A 22,865-nucleotide genomic window follows, 5' to 3' on the forward strand; every position below is an offset into this window, starting at 1 on the left:
GATGCTTTCTTCATCACCCATGATGTAAACCAAAAATTATTTGCGACATGGTGAATTTATAGTATGCATGCACATCATGAACAAACTTAACTTCTCCCGCGAGCTGGCAAGTTTTCTCTCACTTTCTGGTTAAAAACTAACAAGAAATCATAAGCTTGAACCTCCAAAAGTTGCTAAGAAAAGAATGAAAAAGCAACACAAAGACTAACAGAACTTCTTAAAGTTTCGAAAATCATAATAAAAAAATCTCCGCCGGCTGTGCTTATAAATTAAAAAACTCTAGCAATCCACATCTGAGAAGACCATTTCCAAATAATTCTATGAGGCAGCAAGTATATAATTAACTCTTAGATCTTGCTTATTCTATTTTATATCATAATTTTGACCAAATTATATGAATTTCTGACCACATAACATAATGAACCCAATTTATTATAAAATATTTCTTTCTTCATATACACTTTAAATGTTGATTAATTAAAATAAGTATATAAAATCAAGGCAGACCAATTTTCAATCATCAATCCTGAGAGTACAGCATGTCGTGCATCTTTGACCAATCCCTTTGGATCTACACCTCATTCATACATTTAGTTTTAGAATCAATCATTTGACCTTTAATTATCTATATTAGAGAAATCAAAGTGCATTAAAATCTAAACAAGTAAAAATTTAAATTAAAAATGGGGATGTGTTACTTGAGAAATAACCATGAATTAAAATGGTTTGGTGTGAGAGATGAAACATGGAATGGACCACAGACCTTCATTAAAATAATAAAACAAGAAATAAAATTATTAATAGTGCCACCCAACTTGTTGGGAATTTCTAAGAAGAGATATGTAGCTGACCCACAACTGGTAAAACCTTTTTCCATGTGTCTGGTTTGTTTAGAGGCTGTGGTGGGACTATAAATTAAATAAATCTCAATTAATTTCTTTTGGGTTTGGTAATTAATCTAGATTACATTTATATTAAGTGGGGATTTAATTAAAATAATAATACAAAATTGAAAACAATTCAGTCATTATTAGAGGCACTTGGTTTCTTCCTTTTATATAGAAGGCTCCCCCTTATAAATCACCCACTTTCCTCTGTATCATAAAGAGAGAGAAGAGAAAGAAAGAGAAGAAAAGAAGAGTTTGGTTTTCTTTCTACTGCAACTAGAGGACGCATCCAAAGGGATCGCATTGATCCTAAATCTTCACTTAACGAATTTCTCTTCTTTTGGGATCATGCTATCCCTTTGGATTCCTCCTCTGGTAGCTAAATATATTTATACTTATCTTCTGCCTGCAAATTCTTCATGCATAATCTTTCAACTGCTGTTTATTATACAACAGTATCAACTTCTCACCGGAGAACTTGCCGGCCGGCTGCCACCGGAGTCACCGCCAAGAGAAGGCAATGTTATTATCTCCAAATCAAGTAAGTCATAACCTGGTATATTATATATCTCTCTAATATCTTGACCAAACTTTCCTTCAAGAGAGTCAACCCTGAGCTTTTGATTGAAATGGTTTGCAGTTTTATTTGAGAACTTTGCATGAATTTTCATATTAAAAAAAATCTTTTGTCTTTTTCATTTATGTTAATTTATGGTTGTACATATGAATTTAAATCTTAATAAATAAACCCGAAATCCCATGTGAACGTATTGGATCTGATTTCTTCATGAGGATGCGAGTTGGTCCTAGTAATTAGGATTATTGATTTGCTCCAAAAAAAAAAAAGAGTTTCCCAAGAGGTATTATTGTTGTTTACAGTTGTCATCAATAAAATTTTACTTATTTTATACAGACACAATCGCAAATACAGTCTCCTCATGTTGAGCCAAATCTAAAACCAAATATATATAAGTACTATAAATATATAAAAATCTTTACCAAATTTATATTTTTGGAAATTTTTTTCACCATTATGGATGGATCCATCTTAATTATTTCTTGTTTTGAGAGAAGTGAGGTGAAGTGAAGTGAAAATATATTATGCAAGTGAAATTCTGTGAAAGAGACTGTAAAATTCTTGTGCAGTGATTTACATGCACACATAATTAGTTTTGTTTCAGAGTAATAATGGGTATGGTAATCCTGTGGATGAATCATGATTAACAGAGATAATCAAGTGGAAGCTAGCTATGCATGCGAATAAAACAGTGGTTTGAAAGTGAAGATAATAATTTCAACATGCCTTCACCCATAATTCACCCCATTTTTAATAGACATTTTTTTATCATTACATGCTTCCATCAAGTTAATTTGACCTTTTCAAAAGGTTACTTTAATTTTTTTTTCACTATAAATGAGATTTAAGCCTCTTAATTAACATAAGAGATTAAAGTTTTTCTAGCTGGCTATGGCTCAACCTGAGTGTATGTTTATTGAAAAAGATAATCACTTTCTGCTTCCTAGAGCTATATTGATGGTCTCCTCGATGAGCAGACTAACATGGCCTCAGTGGTTCCCCAGTTGAGTGAAGAGTTCAAATCACATGCCTAAATGACTTTAATTAGAATCCAAGGCAGTTAAAGATGATATTTTAAGGAATTCATTTTTCTGCTTTGGGCCTCTCATTGTGTGTCCCAAAGGAAAAGGAATCATAATGCACATGACATGTGATGAGACCTTAAAAAAGTCCTTTAAAACCTGCTCAAATTTTGAAATAAAGGGATCCCCTTCTAGCTATTGCACATGACCCCAACATTCTAACAATCCATCTCTTACCTATATCATCTCTTTTCTCACATGGGTTCAACCTTTCTCCATTCATGAACCTCTCAATCAAAGAAGAAGATGCTTTCATAAGAGAAACAACAAACACATTTTTTAAACGAGAAGTATTACCAAAGATCAACTCTTGCATGTAATGCAATGGATCGAGTTAGCTTTATATTTTTGAATGGCAAGCAAGCAACTTTTGTTGTTGTAAGGATTTCTTGCCCAACTTACATTGATCATTCTAGTTTGATGTAGAGAAATTTCTTTTACAACGTGATGCGCATTCACTTTGGCAGGTTAAACATGACTAGCCCTTTTGGCATTCTGTGAAATGCTTGTGGTTTGTTTGACAAAATGATATGATTCTTTAGGTTGTCTTGGATGAAACTCACCCAGTTTGCTAACATATTTGAGAAGATGCATATAGATTATAGTGCTTCCTTGTATATTTGCTGTTATTGAGAAGATAAATATGGAAAATATAATTCTGGGTTCTAGCTGCTATAATCGGTGAAATCGCTGGTCTAGGCAGCCATCGAGTTGTGTGACGAGTTTCTTGAATCTGTCAAGTTTCAGTACACTTATAATGCATCAAACTTAGGCTTTTCTTTTTTCTTCTTTTTCTTTAAAAGAAACACAATTTGCCTGTAAACTCCATTATAAAATCTGAAAAGCATGGTCATCAGTTCACTTGAATTTATTCGGCATTTTAAAACATATGAATAGTCAATATAAGAGTTGAATTCTTGAATCAAATGAACTAATTTAAACGAGTAGTGGTACAATATTTGAAGATGGGGTCCTTGTCCCAGAAAGGAAATTTTTCAGACGTTAGAATTATAATGTGAAAATTGTCTTCAAATGTGAAAAATGTACTCCAAAATGTCTCCTTCGTGGACTACAAAAGCTTTATTAAGGACACATAAACTGCCAAAACAAAAACCCTAGGTATCATTTTTCATATCCAGCAGATTTATAACGCTCCTTGCCTTGGGTCCCAAATCCCTTGACTTTTCCCCATTTTTCTCCTTTCTTAAATTTTTGCCTTTTGTGTAACACTTGTTAGCAGCTATATATGACTTCCAATAATTTTGATTTTTCAGTCAACATGTGGTAAAACACAAGTGAATGCTTGCCAAAGCTGTTGCTGATGAGAAAGTGTATGAAAAGAATGACCAAATCCATGAAAAACGTGAGACTCAGAACGAAAAGTTAACGTACTTGATTATTATTTTTCTTATTAGTTGGATTAATAAGCGTAATCTACTTTAGAGTCCTCTGCACCATTATTCATAATTAAGCAAAGCTTTTTTTGGGGAGGAAGTTCGTTCGTGGTGGCTATAAATTGACAGATTTAAGAGTAAAACACAAACCCTAGCACAGCACCAAAGAGTTAAAAGAAAAACCCCAGAGGAAATTTTTATTGAGTCATAATAGCTGATCATTGAAAGAAGAATGGTTAATCACAAGTATTTAAACCGCTTCATTTGTTGCACCATTTTACAAATCAAGTGCACAACTTTGATCAAATAAAAATCTTGTCACCATGCTGCTACACAAAACTAGCACACTCCACTTATGCCAATCATTGTTGCTAAACTCACAACAGAGCTCCATTATTCAATCATCTCAGTTTATTGTAGGGCTTCAAAATACTTCTACAATTCATAACTGGACTTCATATTCAACCAGATTAAACACAAAACTATATAATCATAAGAATATTCCTAGTCTGAAAGAACAAAAACATAAGTAATCCTCCCCGGTTCTTTTCAAGCTTTGTTACTACTTTATTCAGAATATACCATTATTCAAACAATCACCATATAGTCACCAGAATACTTCCAATCTAAAAGACCAGGAGTACAAGCGATCATTCCAAGTAGTTTTCACTACATTCATCATACTACTATCACATAAGTCAAGCAAAGCATAACCTGTACAATCAAAAGATCACTTAATACTTTTAGATAAATCATACATTAATAAAACACGAGAGAAATGCTAGGTATGTATATATATTATAAATCACTTGATGATGTTAAAAGAATATTGGTTAAATAGTTTGTGAGCTATTAAACTATTAAGATATGTTTTAAGTTTCAAAGCCCAAAAAACAAAATTATAATGGATTATATATTTAAAATAGATAATATTTTGATAGTAAATCATCTTATTTGGACTAGGATGTTTTCACTTCGTATGTCCTCTTAAATGATAGTAACACAAACTTCTATAAGGACATCAAGTCCTTTAAATGGGTGATTATAACACCTTTACTTCTATAAGGTGGAGACTGTAAACCTTTAAACAAATCCTAGGGATTCTTGTAAGGGGGTGACTATAAGTCTATTGTAAGAGACTAATAGTGTTAGAATAACTCTGATAGTTACTAGTTCTACTATTGGGCAGAGTTTCCAAGTAATCAACTCTGTGTTTGTTGAAATCCTTTGACAAGAAGTCTTACTTTAGAATTTTTGAAGAATTTCTTCAGCATTAAGTTAGGTTTTAAACACCTATTTATGTCTTACAATATTCATTTCCTCTGTAAAAGGCACTAACTCCCAAGTTTTATAATTCACCAAGGCACTGAACTCAGTATTCATAGTTCCATACCAATTAGGATTGGCTTAGGCTTCGGATCTCTGTCACTGTTCTAGGTTCTCTGAGATCAACTTCTTGAACTTGTCTTGTCTAGGACTAGGTGATGAGCCTATTTTAGATCTAATAATCATAGGATGACTTGCTGGAATGGCACTAGGATTGTTGTCAGTTAATATTACTTGATGCATCATACCAAGAAGCATTATCTCTAAGTCTTTAGTGGAGTATGAATCTGAAGATGCTATTGACCGAGATGATTGAGGTGACAAATTGGAATCCTCTTTAGGTGTAGTAGACAAGGAATTTTGAGCAATGCAATCAAAGTTTTGTAAAGAATTAGAGGGTTCTATAGTAAGGCTAGGATATTGTGAGAATTCTGATAAATTTTCTTATCTAAGACAATGATTATGGTGATGAACTAAGTTCTGGTTTTTGAGAAGAGAGAATTATAGTTGGTTGAACACTGGCATTTGTTGGATACCAGGTTGGCAATCCAAGTGAATACAACTTGTAGCCATATGATTAACCTAAAACAAACCCAAGCTCAGCATTTAACCATTGTTGGATCGAAGCTTCTCCAATACGTTTTATTCCAATTAAATGCACCGTTTTCCATCTACACATAACAACTCCCTACTGTACATTCTTCATTCTTCTTACAGTCCCTTCAGCTGTCATCGTTTTTCTGTGCGATTGATGAAGATTGAAATCGCCATAGATTCTAGATGTTCAAAGAATACAGCCTTGGCCACAATCTGCCTAAACGGATCTCAGAGACTACATATACAAACTCTATGTTCAATATCTTAATCAAGCTAGTTAAATAATTGCTCCCATTTCATTATAAGATAAATAGAAAAGAATAATGTGAGCTTTGGAAGAAATCTGTATGCAATGTTGGAAGGTATCTAAATGGATAATGTTTGTAAGCAATTTTCTCAAAATTTTCCTCTAGCCAAAGTTTAAATTCAAGGTTTTTAGTGAAGATGCCATTCAATAACAGGCCTTATAGACTGGGTGGCAATATCTCTGTTTAGGTTAAAGGGGCAACCGGACAAAAATGGCATAAGGTCACTGAGGTGGGGGCATATACAAAGAAATCTTGTACTGTCTAATAAGCCAAATTGGAAAAAAGGAACAAGAAATGACCTGACAAATTGACAAGCCAGCTGCATTACCAAACAAAATTGCACAAATTAACATGCAAAAATTTAATGTTAGAAAAACTGTGGGAACCTTAGATTAAGAACACCCAGTGTAAATTTTTCTTTCGTTTCTGTACTGGTCCACATGGTGATCAGTCAACTGCTGGACCTGTAATTCTGGCAAACATTTCATGAATAGGTTTGCCCATCTAGTGAGCCATTATTGATAAATGTTCTGAATTTCTGTAAACATTCAGGGAGTTAATGAAAGCTGAAATTTTCTGCAATAGGAGAAGTTTAATTTGATTTCTGGAAAAGTAAATAAGATCAAGTGGACTTCAGCTTTTCTGTACATGGTTATTAATTAAGTTTGGAATGTATCTCTAACAATTCCTGTGACCTTCAATAATTTTGTTTGTGGATTATTCAGCTGGGACATGCAGCTGCAGCTGGAGACATACATGAAATTTGGCACTTTCAATGGCAACAAAAGAAGATTGGTTTCCAGTAAGGATGAAATTATGGCTCTCACCAGCTAGTAATTATTTGAAGCTGAGGCTTCAAACTGTCTTATGATCATTCTCGTTTGAAGTGTGGTCCTGCAAACAAGAGAAGTAGAAGAAGGGATTATACAAGGAAACTGAGGTGGTCTTGTGCACATATTAAAGTTTTGCCTATAATTTTTATATTTATTTGGTGTTAACTAGAATACATAAATGCTTTTCAAAATTAAAGAATATCTAAAATGCATTTAAATGAACACACAAGTTAGAAGACGCTATTTTATAGAATGCTTTTCCAAATAAAATAAACTTTTAATCAATTTTAATTCTCATAAAGTCTTTTAGACTTGAATTTTGTTATCCTTTATTAACAAGTGTTAACAAAAATTGTCCATTCCTTCTCCAATTAACACTTACCCAAACACCTCTTTTCTTTTTTTTTTCCGTCAAATTTTCTCTCTTATCTACAAATTCTCACACCATACACCATTGTTAAAACTTGTTGAGAAGAATATATATAAAATAATTGAGGTTATGAATTTAAATAAGTTTTAGTTGGTCGAAAACCCAATAATCGGGCACGAATAGGGCACAATTAGACATAAATTTCCAACAACCCAATAAGGTCCCAATAAAAGGGTTTAAGGCTAATTTGAAATGGAAAAAAAATACCCAACAAAGGAGATCAAAATGATATCGAGCTATGTTGGGCTCTATGGCTTTCTATCATTTGTATAAGGAAAGACGAAAACTCTTGTTATGCTAATAGTCATTAACTCATCTCCTGCAGTTTGCTTTTGGACAGGGTGTGCGTAGGTTGTCTCTAAACTTTCTTAATGCCAGTGATTTTAAAATTAGATCAGATTGATCGATTTAACTGGTTAAATAAAGAATCAGCTTCAAGTCTAATTCAGTTAATACGGAAAAACGATTTATTCATTGATTTGATCAAACCTGGTCAAAACTCGATTTGACCAAAATTTAGATTTTTTTTTGAAATTTTAATTATTTTTTAGTAATTTGATTATTTTTTATTAGATTAGATGAATTTCTAAATGTTTGTAAGGAAAAATAAGTTCAAAAAAATATATATATATCTCATATCCATTGAAATATCTTCTATAGGTAATAATTTGTAGAATTATGTTTTTTTTTTTTGTATCATGGGATTGAAACTTTTTTATTTTAATTATTTTATTGAAATCAAATTAATAATAATTATTTTTTAAAAATTGTATATTCTAATCTCTATAGATATAGGTGTCCTGATTGATTTTATTTTTTACAAATTTTTAAGTAAAATCTATTTATTATAATTTGATAATAAGTTAAACCGATCGATTTTTAATTGAATTGATTGAATCAATAAGATAATCAGTTCGATTTTAAAAACATTAGTTAATGCCCTTGATTTTTGTTAATACAAGCATTTATTTAAAAAAAAAAGAAAAGATGGAACTCAAAACTCCAAAGAATGCAAATTATGTAAATCTTATTAATCAATCATATAAAGAGTTAAATTAGAATCAATTAGCTCTCAAAACTCTCCATTTTTATTTTTATTTTTTATTTTTTTGGGTTGATTTTGTTGATAATAACAATAAAGAAAAAGATTGAAGTTTTAGGTTGAAAATAAGGAAAAAATCTGAAATAAAAAGAGAGGCATAACCCTCTGTTCCCAAAAATGGGAAATGGCAAGTCATTTCAAACTCAAACCCTAACTTCGAAATCTTTGATCAAGAGTAGCAAAACAATCAGTCTGAAATGTGCAAAATGATCGCTACATTTCCAGTTCCTGGACTCCCCTTATCAATTCGCCTTATAATTCTTCAATACTAACCCCAACTGCAGTTCTTATTTCCTCAATCTTTCTGCAAACCGTAACTAATAAACCATTGCGATCGCGAAACTGCCCTTGTCGGTGACGCGCTGGTAGTCAACGCAAATCCCACGTGCAGCTGGTGACCCCAATGGCTTCAAGTTCTTGTCTTTTGATCTACAGCAAGCTATTGAAGTTTCCTGGTCCAAACGGTTCTAAATCGACATCGTTTTCAATTGAATTCTCGTTTACGATGTCTCATGGTTATGGTGATGGCATTTCTTTTGTTCTTCTTCCCTATAACTCTGAATTTAAATTTGTGGGTCAAGGCTTATTTTGAGTTTTAAGCGAAGTAAAGTATTTGGGTATTGAATATGACACTAAAATGGATGGTAATGTAGGGGATTAAATCACCGTGATTTGAATGCAAATCATGTGAGTATTGATTTTAATAGTCTTGTTTAAAAGATTGTCAGTAATGGTGATTTGGACGCAAATCATTTGGTGTTTAACAGTGAGGAAAAGCTTAAATTTTGTATTGATTATGATATGAGCTAGAAAATGATTGAAGTTAGGTTAGCAAATTCGGTGAGAGAAGGCTTCATAATCTCATTGTTGCGCATCTGATAGATATGGTTAAAATGTGGGGAAGTCAAGATGTTTTTGTAGGTGTTGTCAGAAGCATTTGCAATTCAGAGCAGAGTAGTAGTATTTATTCCTGCAACTTTAGGTTGAGAAACTTTCTTATTGGTTGCATTCATTGCCGGTGGATCCACGGGCATTTTGATAGGTTTAGAAATCATGAGCTGGGTCTTTATCCTCTGAAATTTCTTGCTGGCTTTGTTTTTGCAACTGGTTCTGGAGCTTTGTTGGCGAATGTGGTGCAATTTACCTGGGCAATTGTGAATAGACAGACAGAACTACCTACTGTAAATCTGTAATAATAGACGAGGACTTTAAAGGTGTTAAGAACTAGACCATGGAAGGATAAGATGCTTTATTGTAAATTTATCATCCTGTTATCTTTACTAACTCCGATGAACTATGGAGTTCTTGTTGCGCAAGTTTGTCCTCCGTGAACCATGGTTTTGATATATAATGAAGTGTGTGGTTGGTTGCAATTATTTAATTGTTGTTGTGGTTGGTAGATTTTGCATGATTCTCTTGGAATGGTTTACTTTTAGTTATAGTATTAAGAGCCAGGTAATGAGATATTTATCTGGGTAAGGACTTGAGGAACAGAGGCTTGCCTGAGGGAAATTGCTATTGAGCAAACTCAATATTAGCATATGTGAAATTAGGAGCTTAATGTATGTTCAAGTTTGCACTAGATCGGGCATTGTAATTAGAAACTCAATATTAGCATCAATGTCTCATGTTCCTTGCGCTAGCGCAATTAGGATCTTAATGTATGTTCAAGTCTACACTAAGTTGGATATTGCGTTCATTATGAATGTGTTTAGCTGTTCACTGGATTGTAACCAAGAAAGTCATGAGATATTTACAAAGAACAAAAAATCTAAGACATTCATTAATAAAACTATATAGGTGAATTTATCTTGAAAGAATTGGGCTTGCAAATGAAGTGAATAGTTCATAAATAAGATAACTTAGTACATAATCTTTCTATATGTTGAGTTAACTCTTCAAGTTTATCTTTCATTTGTCATGTTATTCCAGTTTGCTAACCAGAATGTTGAGATACAGGGTCTGAAATATTGAGGCGGTCATGTAATTAAAATTAAGCATCTAGCCCACAAGCTGAGTTCATCATAAAATAAAGACAAATAAAATATCTTGACCACTAGCTATGTCAAGTCTTTTTAATTCATGCAAATATATCTGGCTCTCTGAAAAACCCTAAACAATGATATGTGGATCAGCTTGTTCCCTCCAGAAACATCGTTATATATTCTTGTTTTAACATTGACAGATCAAAGATACTGACAGCCCAACCTGCTGCTTGCGAATTTATCTCGATCTCAATCGCTGAGTTTCATTTGGAACAAACTTGTGTCAGGTCCTCGTAGCAATATGCAATCTCCTAAAAACCATACGTGAAACAAACTGTTTTGTGCAAGGAATATACTCTCACAGAAAAAGCCATTTTGGCTGAAATTCTGGCCAACAAGCTGTGGAGAATTAACAAGTCAAACATGGCCTGTACAAAATAATAAGACACGTTGCAGCCACCGTTGAGAGTTGGGTGTGAATCAAATTCTGTTCTCTTTTGATCTTTAAATTGGTATCAACCATTTTTTAATTATTTTCATTCCTACTTGGTAAAGAAAGCTCATTTTGAGCGGCCAATATTGACTCACACTTTGAATCTGGATTCTCAACTCTTAACCATCCTTTCCCACTTAAATATTTTTCAACGAAAACGCGTCTTTACATTCCACATTCAACTACCAGTTACTGAATTCACATTTAGAAATCCATCTGTCCTGTTATAGGAAGCTAAATATTTGAAAGGCTAAAATTCAAATACTTCTGCAATGAATATTTCTTTGGAAAGATAATCTCACACGTCTGATATAAATGGTAGAATTCATAAACAAGCTGAGTTGAGACGTAAATGTAAGGGGACTAAAAAATCTCATCGGTTGATCCATGACAGAACCCATCACAGCCGTCAGCTGAAAACTTCTATAAGATTCCCCTATAATGACACGGCTGAAATGTGGCAACGCAAATGGGTTCATGAAATTTGGGCGAATCTTGGGAACTAACGAGCTAAAAACAAGAGATGAAAGCCGACATAGTTTGACCATGATGAGGAGATAAAATTTGACGCCGCGTTGAACCTGGAACCCTGGTAATATTTACCTTTGTAATAAGAAAATAATTCCGATAAACACACCCTTATTAACTAACTATTAACACGCGCCAAAGTATAAAATGCATACTTTTCTAATTCGCGGCTATCTCTCTGTAACTTTTAAAGTTGTAAACAGTAAAATTTTTTTATAGTAGCAAATCAGAAAAGGTACTCAGCTTTTCTAAATTTGGAAGAGTCAATGAATTTTGTTGGCTGTCATTAATTACAATAATATTTGCATGAATATATGTGCCCCTATAAATAGGAGAGTTGGAAGAAAACAGGGTGGCGGTGTTAAATGTATTTAAAGAGGAACTGAAATTGGCTCTCTTGGTTGGGGAAAGAAACCAAGAGAAGAGAATGGGGGGTGATGATAGAGAATTAGTGGATTCTTACCATGGGAGAGTGCATGATGAGGAGGCTCCGGAAACTGCCCATCAGATTAGTACTGGTTAGTATTACCATATCTTCTTTTTATGGCTTTTGTCTGTTTCAGTACCTAGCCTTCTTTTTATTATTGTATTTTTTAGGCTTGTTTGATAGATATTATTTATAATAATACCCTTCTTTAAATGTGAAAGTTGAAACTTTTATCGAAAAGTATTGAGATTTTGTTTTCGCAGTTTGTCTTGTTCTATTTCATGGAGTTTAATCTGGATTTGGAAAGAGGGAATTGTGTGTTTTCTTCATACTAATCAAATGAACGGATTTGCTTATGCGAAAACATATTCTTATTCTATTTAGTGGAAATGCGTGTGGTTGGATCATCTGTGACTGAAGAAGGGGTAAATTGATGACCTTTTGTTATAGTCCTTATTTAGATCATTATTCATAACATTTTTGGTCGCTTGTTGTAAGAAATTTACATGATTCATTGGGTTTACTTGATAAATTGGTTAACTAAAATTCATCAGTGTGCTTTTACACATCTCATCTGTAATGCAGCTCTGTCTTGCTGACCTTCTCTTGAAAATGGAAGAAAGAGAGCTTTAAATTTCTGGCAAATTTATTAGGATAATTTCGGTCTCGTAGCTTAGTGTTGTATTATTGTTCTTATACTAATAATATCTTTTACCTTGGAAATTCTAGATTCATGGTTACAGGTTGGGTTTGTTCTCACCACCGGTATAAACAGCGCCTATGTATTGGGATATTCTGCAGCTGTGATGGTCCCTCTGGGCTGGATATTTGGTGTATTAGCTTTAATTGCAGCCACAGTATTATCACTTGATGCTAACATTCTTGTTGCCAAGATTCATGAATTTGGGGGCAAGAGGCATATCCGATACAGGGATCTCGCCGGATATATTTATGGTATGAGTGGAAAGGGGAAAAACTAGAAACATTTACTATTAAATTATTTTGTCTTAGTTTGTGTATGATGGCTTCTATTCAGAACTAATCTGCTAAAATTGGTTTGTCGTTTTCCTTTATTTAAGGAAGGAGAGCCTATTCTCTAACATGGGGATTGCAGTACCTCAATCTTTTCATGATTAACACTGGATATATCATTTTATCTGGCGAGGCACTAAAGGTAATGTCAAATCCTGGAAACAGGCTTTATCATAGTGATGACCGTCAAGAAATTTGTAAATTGGCTGATTTGACGTTGTCCACATTTGCAATGCAGGCCACCTATGTTCTTTACCGAGATGACAATGTTATGAAGCTTCCATACTTTATTGCAATAGCTGGGTTTGTATGTGCCTTGTTCGCCATTGGAATACCCCATCTTTCTGCTCTTGGGGTTTGGCTAGGAGTTTCAGCATTCTTTTCCATGGTGTATATTGTTATAGCTATTGTGCTTTCAGTTCGAGATGGTAAGTTCTCATCCTACAATCTTTGTGTTTCTTGCTTAATTGAGCTGACTTAAAGAACTTCTTAAAGTCAAACCAATCAGAGCCAATCATCAAATAATGTAAGTAGAAAATTGGAGCAAGTGATCAGCTGCAATAGCAGCTTGGACAACATTACCATTTAAACGCCCCAGGTAGCAGTTGGAAATGAGAATATTTATTGTTAAAAGACCGTCTTTTGTTTCAGTTAAACTAATTAATTATTTTTTCAAATGATCGTTAACTTGCAATTTATAATAACATGCATATTATATTGGCCAGTGATATATTTCTTTTTCTGTTTCTTGCTTAATTGAGCTGATAATTTTGTGGTGTTGAAATGTTATAAATTATATTTGTACTGTCATAGGGATCAAAGCTCCAGCACAGGATTATAGCATCCCTGGATCAAGTGCAAGCAAAATCTTTTCGACAATAGGGGCATGTGCTAGTGTTGTGTTTGCATTCAATACTGGAATGCTTCCAGAAATACAGGTAGGTCAACAATGCAAATAATAAGTTTTCGCCAAAAATGGATTTTTTCATTTAAACAAAATAAAAGAAGCTTAAAATACGGAGGCTGATTCTGGATTAATTTTTGTATACATTTCTGAGATGTATAAGAATATCAGTTTACTCTTGTGATACTTTCCAGAGGTACTAGGATGTAGAATGCAGTGTAAATTTATCTCCTGTGTACATTTTCGATATTTGCCTTTAAAACTTACTATTTTCCCTTTCTCTTGCATTAGGCAACAATCAGGCAGCCTGCCGTTCCGAACATGTTGAAATCTTTGTACTTTCAATTCACAGTTGGAGTTCTACCATTATATGCTGTGACTTTTGCCGGCTACTGGGCTTATGGGGCCAATACTTCAACCTATTTGCTCGACAGTGTCAATGGTCCAGTTTGGATGAGGACTGCAGCCAATGTCGCTGCTTTCCTGCAATCCGTCATTGCTTTGCATGTATTTATAAATCAGTAACTTTCACTTTCGGAAATCAATCCATCTTTTTCCATTACTAATGAATTTCCTCCACATCTTGCAGATATTTGCAAGTCCAATGTACGAGTACTTAGATACACGGTATGGAATTAAAGGAAGCTCACTGTCGCCTCGCAACTTATCATTCAGAATAGCAGTGAGAGGCGGTTACCTAACTATCAACACATTCGTTGCTGCTCTTTTGCCATTCCTTGGTGATTTCATGAGTCTCACAGGGGCCATTAGTACATTCCCTTTGACATTTATTCTTGCAAATCACATGTTCCTTGTTGCGAAGAAGACCAAACTCTCTTCTTTGGGAAAGCTATGGCGCTGGTTCAATGTTTGTTTCTTTGGCTGCCTGGCTGTTGCTGCAGCAATTGCTGCTTTGAGACTCATTGCTGTAGATTCAAAAACTTACCATCTCTTTGCTGATCTATAGCTTTATTGCCCTTCAAGTTTTTGTCATATTTATGAGCTCAATAGAATAATCATTTACTTAATTATTTCGAGATCAAATTTTATTTTCCCTTGCAAGTTCTACTTGAAATAGAATGGGGTGAATTTGCTATCCTAATGTTGTATTAAATATTGTAAGTAAATGTATACCCTACAAAATTTGATATGAAATTTGAAAAATATTAATTTCTTTCTACGTGATAAAATATTAATTTACGTCATAGTTTATATTTATTATACTCTTTATGAAATATTTTTGTGTTTAGTAATTTATAGGGTTTCATCAAAAACGATATCAAATTTAACAAATATTAATTTAACCGTGTAAAGTAAAATGTTATTTTAACTTTTATGAATAAAAATCAAATAACACACATTATAATATCTATTTACCTTTTGTATAATCTAATACCACGGTAAATTATCAATCCACAGAGGTGTTAATTGGGCTTGGCTGACCCACGGCTCAATTTGAAACCCGAAAAAATGGTCAATTCAATATTGTAGCATGTTAGATCTAACCCTTAAGCCTTCCAAGCTGGACTGTAGGGCTAGACACAAGAGCCATGGGACAGCTTGACTTGTACCATTTACATAATATTAAAAAAGTTAATTAATTAATAAAAAATATAATATTAAAAATTAATAGCCAACCTGTTTAAAGGCTGACCCATATATATTAGGTCGGATTCGGAGATTTGTTACTGTAGCAGGCCTTAGGCCCTGTCCAGCCATGGACACCTCCGGTCCACACTAATGTAATTAATTTCCCTTATGATACCTTCAAATAACGATTGGATATGTAAATGACCGTTTTACCATCTAACATAAGAAAAATATTCATTTGATTGATTCGATCCCATTCGCGCCTGGTGGTTTCCGGCAAGCTTTAACAGTGTCTGTCTTCACAGTTGACACCTCTCAAATCTGAAGAGATTAAAGCACCAAAATGAAGCTCCCCTAGCTTCGTTAGATTCTTACGCAAATTTACGTAAGTCTCAATCCTCTTCTTTCTCGGTGTGTTTTTTTTATATATAATTTTATTAATTTCAAATCCAAGTATTTAATCTGGTGTCTGATGAGATTAAGATAATCGGAGATGGATATTTTAGAGACAATTGGTTAACTGTATCTGATATAGCATTAACATGTTTTTTTTTTTTTTCGAAGAATTCGTGTTGAGCAAACATTTAGGTTGATGTATTATTAATCTTATCTTGTTTGGATTTTGACTGTAAAGTGTATCGCTTCAATTGCAGTCCTGTTTAAGATTTGGGCTACTTCAAGGCTTCTCTGGTTGATGGTAAATAATGGCAAGAGTTAGAGATAGAACTGAGGATTTTAAAGATGCTGTGCGGCATACTGCTGTTTCTTTAGGTTATGATGAGGTATGTTTACGCTTTCAACTCATCAAATTGAAGTTGTTATTAAGATGTTTTACATCTAGAGTTATTTGGAAAATTGGAATTATTGCGGCAAGATTTTAGTACTCTGTTTGCCAATCTGTCCTGTGCCCTTTGTTCTTTGAATGGTTAAATTTTCATTACATGTACATTTTAAAAAGAACTGTAGAATAGAGCTATCTGTTATTGTTAAATGCAACATTTGTGAAGGTTAATTATGTTGATGTTTCTGATTTTATGCTTTAAGATGATTGATTGCAGTGTTGTATTTTGCTATCTATCTTTGGTATGTATTTTTCATATTCATTTTTAGATCTCACTTCCTAATACCCTTGTTGTTGCAGAAATGTTAAGATTGATTTTTATGTACCCATTTTATTTCATTTTCTTGTCTATTGAAACTTATTATTCTTCATGCTGCAATCATATGTTACATTCTTGAATCTTAATTCCTTTTCCATTGTGTGATTGCTTTTGATAGTCCAAATTGGCAACCATAATGGCATCCTTCATAATTCATAAACCTCGACAAAGATCATCTTTTACAAAGGCTGCTCTGAAGACTGTAAGTTCACCACTGTCAACTTGCTGCCATTTGATTTTACTGGAAGAATTGCAATTCTTTTACTTTCTCCAAGAAATAAATGGTTCCATATTTGTGTGCAATCTATTTGTTTAATTATTTTTCCACCCTGTCAGCTTGAAAGCATTGGAGCTTTGGAAACTTTTATGTCAAAGCATCGAAAAGATTATGTGGATCTGCACCGTACAACTGAACATGAAAGAGACAGCATCGAACATGAAGTAAGTTCCATGCTCTTCTGGAATGTTTGATTTATTCTAAAACATTGACACCTATTCAAATTTATGCAGGTTACTGCCTTCATTAAAGCCTGCAAAGAACAAATTGATATTCTAAAAAATAACATAAATGATGATGAAGCAAACTCGAAGGGCTGGCTTGGCCTTAGAGGTGACAACTCCAATGCTGACACTATTGCTCACAAACATGGAGTGGTATGCAATTTTTTATTCTTTCTGCTTTAGTCATCACTATGTCTATTTGCTCTAAATTGTAAGGTACATTAATTGGAATCTGTGTTGTATCATAATATTTGTACTTGGTTAAAATTGTGGGGATATATTTCACATCACTTTGAGATCACATTAACTATTCCCAATTAGTTATTGCCATTTGAATTCACACTGTACCTTCATTGGTTTACCTAGCATACAAAACACCAGCTATTGTGGTTTGTTTCCCTTCTAGAGTAGTGTAGTTCATATTAAGGAATAGCAGATTCATGATTAATTTTTAATATGTATATATAATCTCTTCCCTTGAGAATGTTGAATTCTATTAAAATAATCTTGTCTTTTATTACATTGTTTGGCTTATTACTTTCTCTTATGCACTGTTTTTTTTTTATTTTTTTAATTTACAGGTTCTTATTTTAAGTGAGAAACTCCATTCAGTCACTGCACAGTTCGATCAGCTTAGAGCCATCCGTTTCCAAGATGCTATCAATAAAGCAACACCAAGAAGAAAACTTAAGCATGTTCCGAATTCAAATGCTGCAGATACCTCAAAATCGAACATTTCAGAGATCAGGGAGCTTGATGGTCCTCAACCTGAATCTCTTAATGTTCAGCAACAGCTGTTGGATGATGAAACACGTGCCCTTCAGGTAATTAGAATTTGTAATTTGATAATTTCTCACAATCACAAGGCTGACAATGTCATGGCTGCTTAATAGCATATACATCCTTCTTAAGTTGGCTCTGCTTGTTGTTATACTTATTATGCAGGTCGAGTTGAGCAGTCTCCTTGATGCTGTTCAACAAACAGAAACTAAGATGGTTGAAATGTCTGCACTGAATCACCTCATGTCAACACATGTTCTGCAGCAAGCCCAACAAATAGAGCTTCTTTATGACCAGGTCAGCATGGTTGTTTTTAATTTCTATTTCCATCAACATCAGATCACTTATATCTGACCATCACTTATATCTGACCATTCTCTGTTAACGTGAAATTGCATAGAGGGGTGGATTAAATGGGGATTGTAATATACTTTCTACTACCTGACTATGGATAACACTAGTTGCATCCTAATGCAATTGTCAGAGGAGATATTTGTCTAAAGGCACTGCTACAATGTATCAATCATGCCTCAGGCATAAGCATTAGTCTCGTATTGTTGCCAATGATTGTTTCTATCCTCTTATGGTTTATCAATTTATTGGTGTTTCCATGAGGGATTTTTTAATTCTTGAATTTCTATTCAAATTTTCATAATTACAGGCTGTTGAAGCTACAAAGAATGTAGAGCTTGGTAACAAAGAACTCTCTCAAGCTGTCCAGCGTAATAGCAGCAGCAGGACATTTCTTTTGCTTTTCCTCTGTGTACTTACTTTTTCAATCCTCTTCCTGGATTGGTATAGTTAAATTAACCTATTTTAGTCACTTAAAAATGGTCCTGTGTAGTTTTGAAAGATTATAGAGAAAGAAAAGAGAGAGAGAGAGAGAGAGAGAGAGAGAAGTGAGTTTTGATAATATCTGTAACCCTGTTTTCTTCAAGTGCTCCTTTTGGTGATTACTCAGTGCTGCTGACAGTTACGAAAAAGGTGAGTTCTTAGGAGAAATTTTTCATCCATTATTACGTATAAATGTGGTTTTTTTCTGTCTTTGTGTAAACTATTAATCTTCCATTCAAATAATTCCCAAATCAAAATCATTATAAATGCACATAATCTTGCTCGTTTCAATATTCTCAGCTTCTGCTTCAGTTAGATTGTAACTAAGGTCTGTATAAGCAAGCATGTCCTTTTCATATCTGCAAGGATTACACTTCCCCGTTAGCCGGAGAAAGCAAGACCATTGTTAACAAGACGCGTACTAGTATGAATGAAGTGGCTAATCCTGTGTTCCTTGAATGGTGGAGCTATCTCTCCTATATAATAACTAGCCAGAAAAATGTCAATCCATTGAATTCAGATTCGGAACGGATTACCGTGCGTGTGGTTTAATTTGTAGGGGGGAATTTTAAATTATATATGTAATGTGCATTCTTTAGACCATGAAACTGGAGCTTTCTGAATCTGATTTTCTGCTTCCAACTCTGGTAGGAGAGACTCCACGATGCTGATATCTTCTTTCAAAACTTGCATGAAATCGCTCCAGGCTGTACCAATTCAAATCATGATGGTGAATAATGATGATAAAATAATTATGAATAATGGAACGGGAAATTAAGCAATCAAAAGCTAATTTTAATTTAACTTGTTTCAGCCCCGGATGGGCTGTTACTAAATTGGGTCCAAATGTTGGAATTCTCGACGATGAGAAACAGGACAATTGGATTAACCTAATGAAACAAAATCTTAAACGAAGTTACCAAGAATACTTATGAAGCAGGTAAATCAATCCGACATCTAGGGGTTTCAGGGGTATTCTAAGAAGGTAGGGGAGTTTATGAAAATTATCCAAAAAAATAACGGCAGCCCAACTGTGTTTCTTTGAGGATATATTTGGGCTTGAAATGAGGCCCTTCTCATATTTCACTTGTAGAAACTAGTGCTTATAAATTAAACTTACCATCTATAAGCCCAGGCTCATTCTATAAAATGCCAAGCATAAGAAGCTAGGGTTTTAGGTTTATTTTTCTCGCTCTCAGTCTCAGAAAGCGCCTCAGCTCTGTTCAGGTTAATTCCAGAGATTTTTAGCTGCCGAACTCAAAATGGTAAAAGGACGCCAAGGAGAGCGAGTCAGGTCTCTGAGCTAACCTTAATCCCTAGCTTTAGTTATCGATTATTCTTTTTCCTTGTCATGAATCTTTAATTTTTTTTTTTCATTTCGATTTTTAAAGCTCTTTTGTTCGTTCGTTTTTGCAGACTATATGTCAGAGGAACCATCCTTGGATACAAGAGGTAAATCTTTTGATGACTTTGGATATCTCATGCAGCTACAGTTATCATTCTTTTACTAGGATTTAGACTTGCTTTCCTAGCAATAAGTTTGGTTCATTTAGATTAAGTAATGATAGAATGATAAATTTAGATTGCTTTTTTTTATTTTTTATGAGATACTAAGAAATCGAGTGGTTACCTTAGAGTTTGCCTCTTTTAGAATATGAGATAATTTTTTTTTAGTGAATCGTGTTTTTGGTCTACATTTCCCTGAAACAGGAAAGATATGCGTTTGTTTTGGTTTGATTTCTTTTTGCGTTAATTCTTTATCTTTGAGTTCTTTGTGTTAATTTAGTTACTGGGAAAAATAATCAAGAGAACTGGAATCAGCAAGTGTTTGGTATTCAATGTTTCATATATTTGCTCAGTTTGCAGTATGTTTGATGAAGTTTACTGGAAAATGTGGCATTTGATATTTGTTTTTCAACTTCATGTTTTATGTGTTTATTCATTTAGAAAAATTTCAGAACAGAAACCTCCTGGTGTTGGTTGTTCTATGTTTTGTTCAATAGCTCAGTTTGTAATTTTTTATTTAGTTTGTTTTAAAATGAATATACAGAATAATGACATTAGATATTTGCTTTTCAGCTTCATTTTTAAATATTATAATAGTGGTTAGTTTTTTTCTTTTCTGATATGAATAGAATGATAGTAGATATTTGCTTGTCAACTTGTGTTCTGTAACTAATATGATCATGATTGTTGATTATTTTAACTCTATTACATACTGAATAATTACATTAGACTCTTCAACTTCATGTTTCATGTAGAATGTTATCATGAATGGTGTTAGGTTGCTTTTATTTTGTTGCGAAATAGCTTTTTTCCTTTTCCTTCATTTCATCTAATGATGAAATAAATGATTTAGGTCAAAGGCAAACCAGTACCCCAGCACATCTTTGATCCAGATTGAGGGAGTTAACACCAAGGAAGAGGTGGCATGGTATGCTGGAAAGCGCCTGGCTTACATTTACAAGGCTAAGGTAAAGCAGAATGGATCACACTACCGTTGTATTTGGGGCAAGGTCACCAGGCCTCATGGTAACAGTGGTGTTGTTCGTGCCAAGTTCAAGTCCAACCTGCCCCCAAAGTCCATGGTATTGAAACACTATCATTTTTCTAATTGTTATTTAATGTTATCCTGTGTATTGGGTTCTAAATTTTTGTGTCCTTTTTCTGTTTGTGCAGGGTGATAGAGTTAGGGTCTTTATGTACCCCAGCAACATCTAAGGTATTTTTACCGTTTCTATATTTTTCATGATGCATTTTGCTTTCAGTATTAAGTTTGCATGTCCAATATGGGTTATTGTTTCTTGGTTTTGACATAACTTTGTTATGTGTTATTTTGTCAAATGTATATGGTATTTTCTTACCAAGACAAGTGTTTATTCTGCCGCTTTAGTTTTGATAAATTGTATCTAATTGATATTCTAGTCATAACATTATACCCATTTCTAATATATCTCCTATTTTCTCATGCAGGTGCTCTCCAGTCTGTAGATGCCAGATTGAGTTGAGTGATGATTAGAAGGAAAATGAATTTTACTTGCTTTTATAATTTAAGGTTGAAACGTTTGTGTGTTGATTGTAATCCCTTTTGGTTATTTAGGATGATAAATGGAACATTGTTTAAATTTACTGATGTCAGGATTTTTCACCCTATTTGTTTCTTGTAATTTCAAATATTTGGGTGCTTGACATCTTATTGAATTAAATTTTGTTAGGTCTATGCAACTCCTTTCCCTTCAGTTTTGTTCATTCTTTTATCCAAATTCTGATGTTGCTTATACCTCCATGAGTTACATAAAATTCTTGAATTCCCAGTTTCTACTTTAGGTTGTGAGGCCGCCATCCATGGCAATATTTTGTTTTCAAAATTTTGGTAATAGGGTTAATTAATTCTTCTAGTCAACTAGTTGACATTCATGGTTCTGAGGGATTTGTTGATTATGACATTACTAGTGGTAAAATATGAATGTTTCTGGTCTACATGGCTCCTCAATCAGGTCAGCTTAGTGTTATTGGTATATGAGGTGAAAAGAATGTTAATATTATTTCAAAACTAAGACGTGGGTGAGAGGTAGGATAATGATATGATATTACAACTTGGGTTTATTATTATAATTTATTTAATAATAATATGTGGCTTCCTTCATTCAAGGGCGGCTACTACTTTATTCTCACCGTAAGTCACCAACGGCTCATGTGGAGTGGAGTGGAGTGGAGCGTTAGAGTCTCTTTTTCCTAATCAATTCTCTACTGAAATTTTGACTCTAATCGAATCAATGAAAACATGATTTGAAGTAATCAACTTTGTCTGCTAATTTTACGAATTGGTCCCAAATTTGATACTCTTTCCAACTAAAGTCGTTAAGATTAGGATTTGTAAGGTATTTTGATAAATCATGCCTTGTTTTCCAAAAAAAATATAAATAAATTTCATTTATTTGTAGTTCACGTGTTTTCACCTCATTGGATGAAGAAAGTATGTTTGTTATTTGTTTGAGAAGTAAAGAAAATATGTTGGGTTTTAAAACAGTTTACATTACATTAAACACTAATTTCAATAGATTATTCAAAAACGTTTTCAAGTTATGATTGTAG

At 33.6% G+C, this 22,865-nt stretch overlaps 3 protein-coding genes and 1 long non-coding RNA gene across 7 annotated transcripts; all 4 read left to right on the top strand.

Moving 5' to 3' along the window:
* Positions 1-1,057: 1,057 nt before the first annotated feature.
* LOC123192651 lies at positions 1,058-7,169 on the top strand. The gene is made up of 2 exons (XR_006496911.1): positions 1,058-1,428; positions 6,897-7,169. It is a non-coding gene; the product is annotated as an uncharacterized LOC123192651 (long non-coding RNA).
* Positions 7,170-11,863: 4,694 nt separating this feature from the next.
* LOC123193046 (proline transporter 1-like) lies at positions 11,864-15,085 on the top strand. The gene is made up of 7 exons (XM_044605817.1): positions 11,864-12,060; positions 12,699-12,923; positions 13,049-13,143; positions 13,240-13,429; positions 13,815-13,939; positions 14,197-14,412; positions 14,495-15,085. The coding sequence occupies exons 1-7, from the start codon at positions 11,970-11,972 to the stop codon at positions 14,870-14,872; spliced, it is 1,320 nt and encodes a 439-aa protein (XP_044461752.1). The 5' UTR covers positions 11,864-11,969; the 3' UTR covers positions 14,873-15,085.
* A 615-nt stretch (positions 15,086-15,700) lies between these two features.
* Positions 15,701-19,393, top strand: LOC123193655 (syntaxin-81-like). Of its 4 annotated transcripts, none has more exons than XR_006497116.1 (9): positions 15,701-15,880; positions 16,149-16,277; positions 16,774-16,857; positions 16,992-17,096; positions 17,166-17,309; positions 17,738-17,980; positions 18,102-18,233; positions 18,598-18,920; positions 19,071-19,393. XR_006497116.1 is itself a non-coding variant. In XM_044606717.1 (8 exons), the coding sequence occupies exons 2-8, from the start codon at positions 16,200-16,202 to the stop codon at positions 18,739-18,741; spliced, it is 930 nt and encodes a 309-aa protein (XP_044462652.1). In that variant the 5' UTR covers positions 15,701-15,880; positions 16,130-16,199; the 3' UTR covers positions 18,742-19,041. The 4 variants fall into 4 exon arrangements, 2 of the variants coding, with proteins under 2 accessions (XP_044462652.1, XP_044462651.1); XR_006497117.1 differs by having other exon boundaries at positions 19,137-19,393; XM_044606717.1 differs by lacking the exon at positions 19,071-19,393 and having other exon boundaries at positions 16,130-16,277; positions 18,598-19,041.
* Positions 19,394-19,900: 507 nt separating this feature from the next.
* Positions 19,901-22,009, top strand: LOC123193657 (60S ribosomal protein L35a-1-like). The gene is made up of 5 exons (XM_044606720.1): positions 19,901-20,064; positions 20,187-20,222; positions 21,130-21,358; positions 21,450-21,492; positions 21,744-22,009. The coding sequence occupies exons 1-4, from the start codon at positions 20,033-20,035 to the stop codon at positions 21,489-21,491; spliced, it is 339 nt and encodes a 112-aa protein (XP_044462655.1). The 5' UTR covers positions 19,901-20,032; the 3' UTR covers position 21,492; positions 21,744-22,009.
* Positions 22,010-22,865: the final 856 nt, after the last annotated feature.

This window comes from Mangifera indica, chromosome 12 (assembly GCF_011075055.1).
Source record: "Mangifera indica cultivar Alphonso chromosome 12, CATAS_Mindica_2.1, whole genome shotgun sequence".
Lineage (NCBI taxonomy): Eukaryota > Viridiplantae > Streptophyta > Magnoliopsida > Sapindales > Anacardiaceae > Mangifera > Mangifera indica.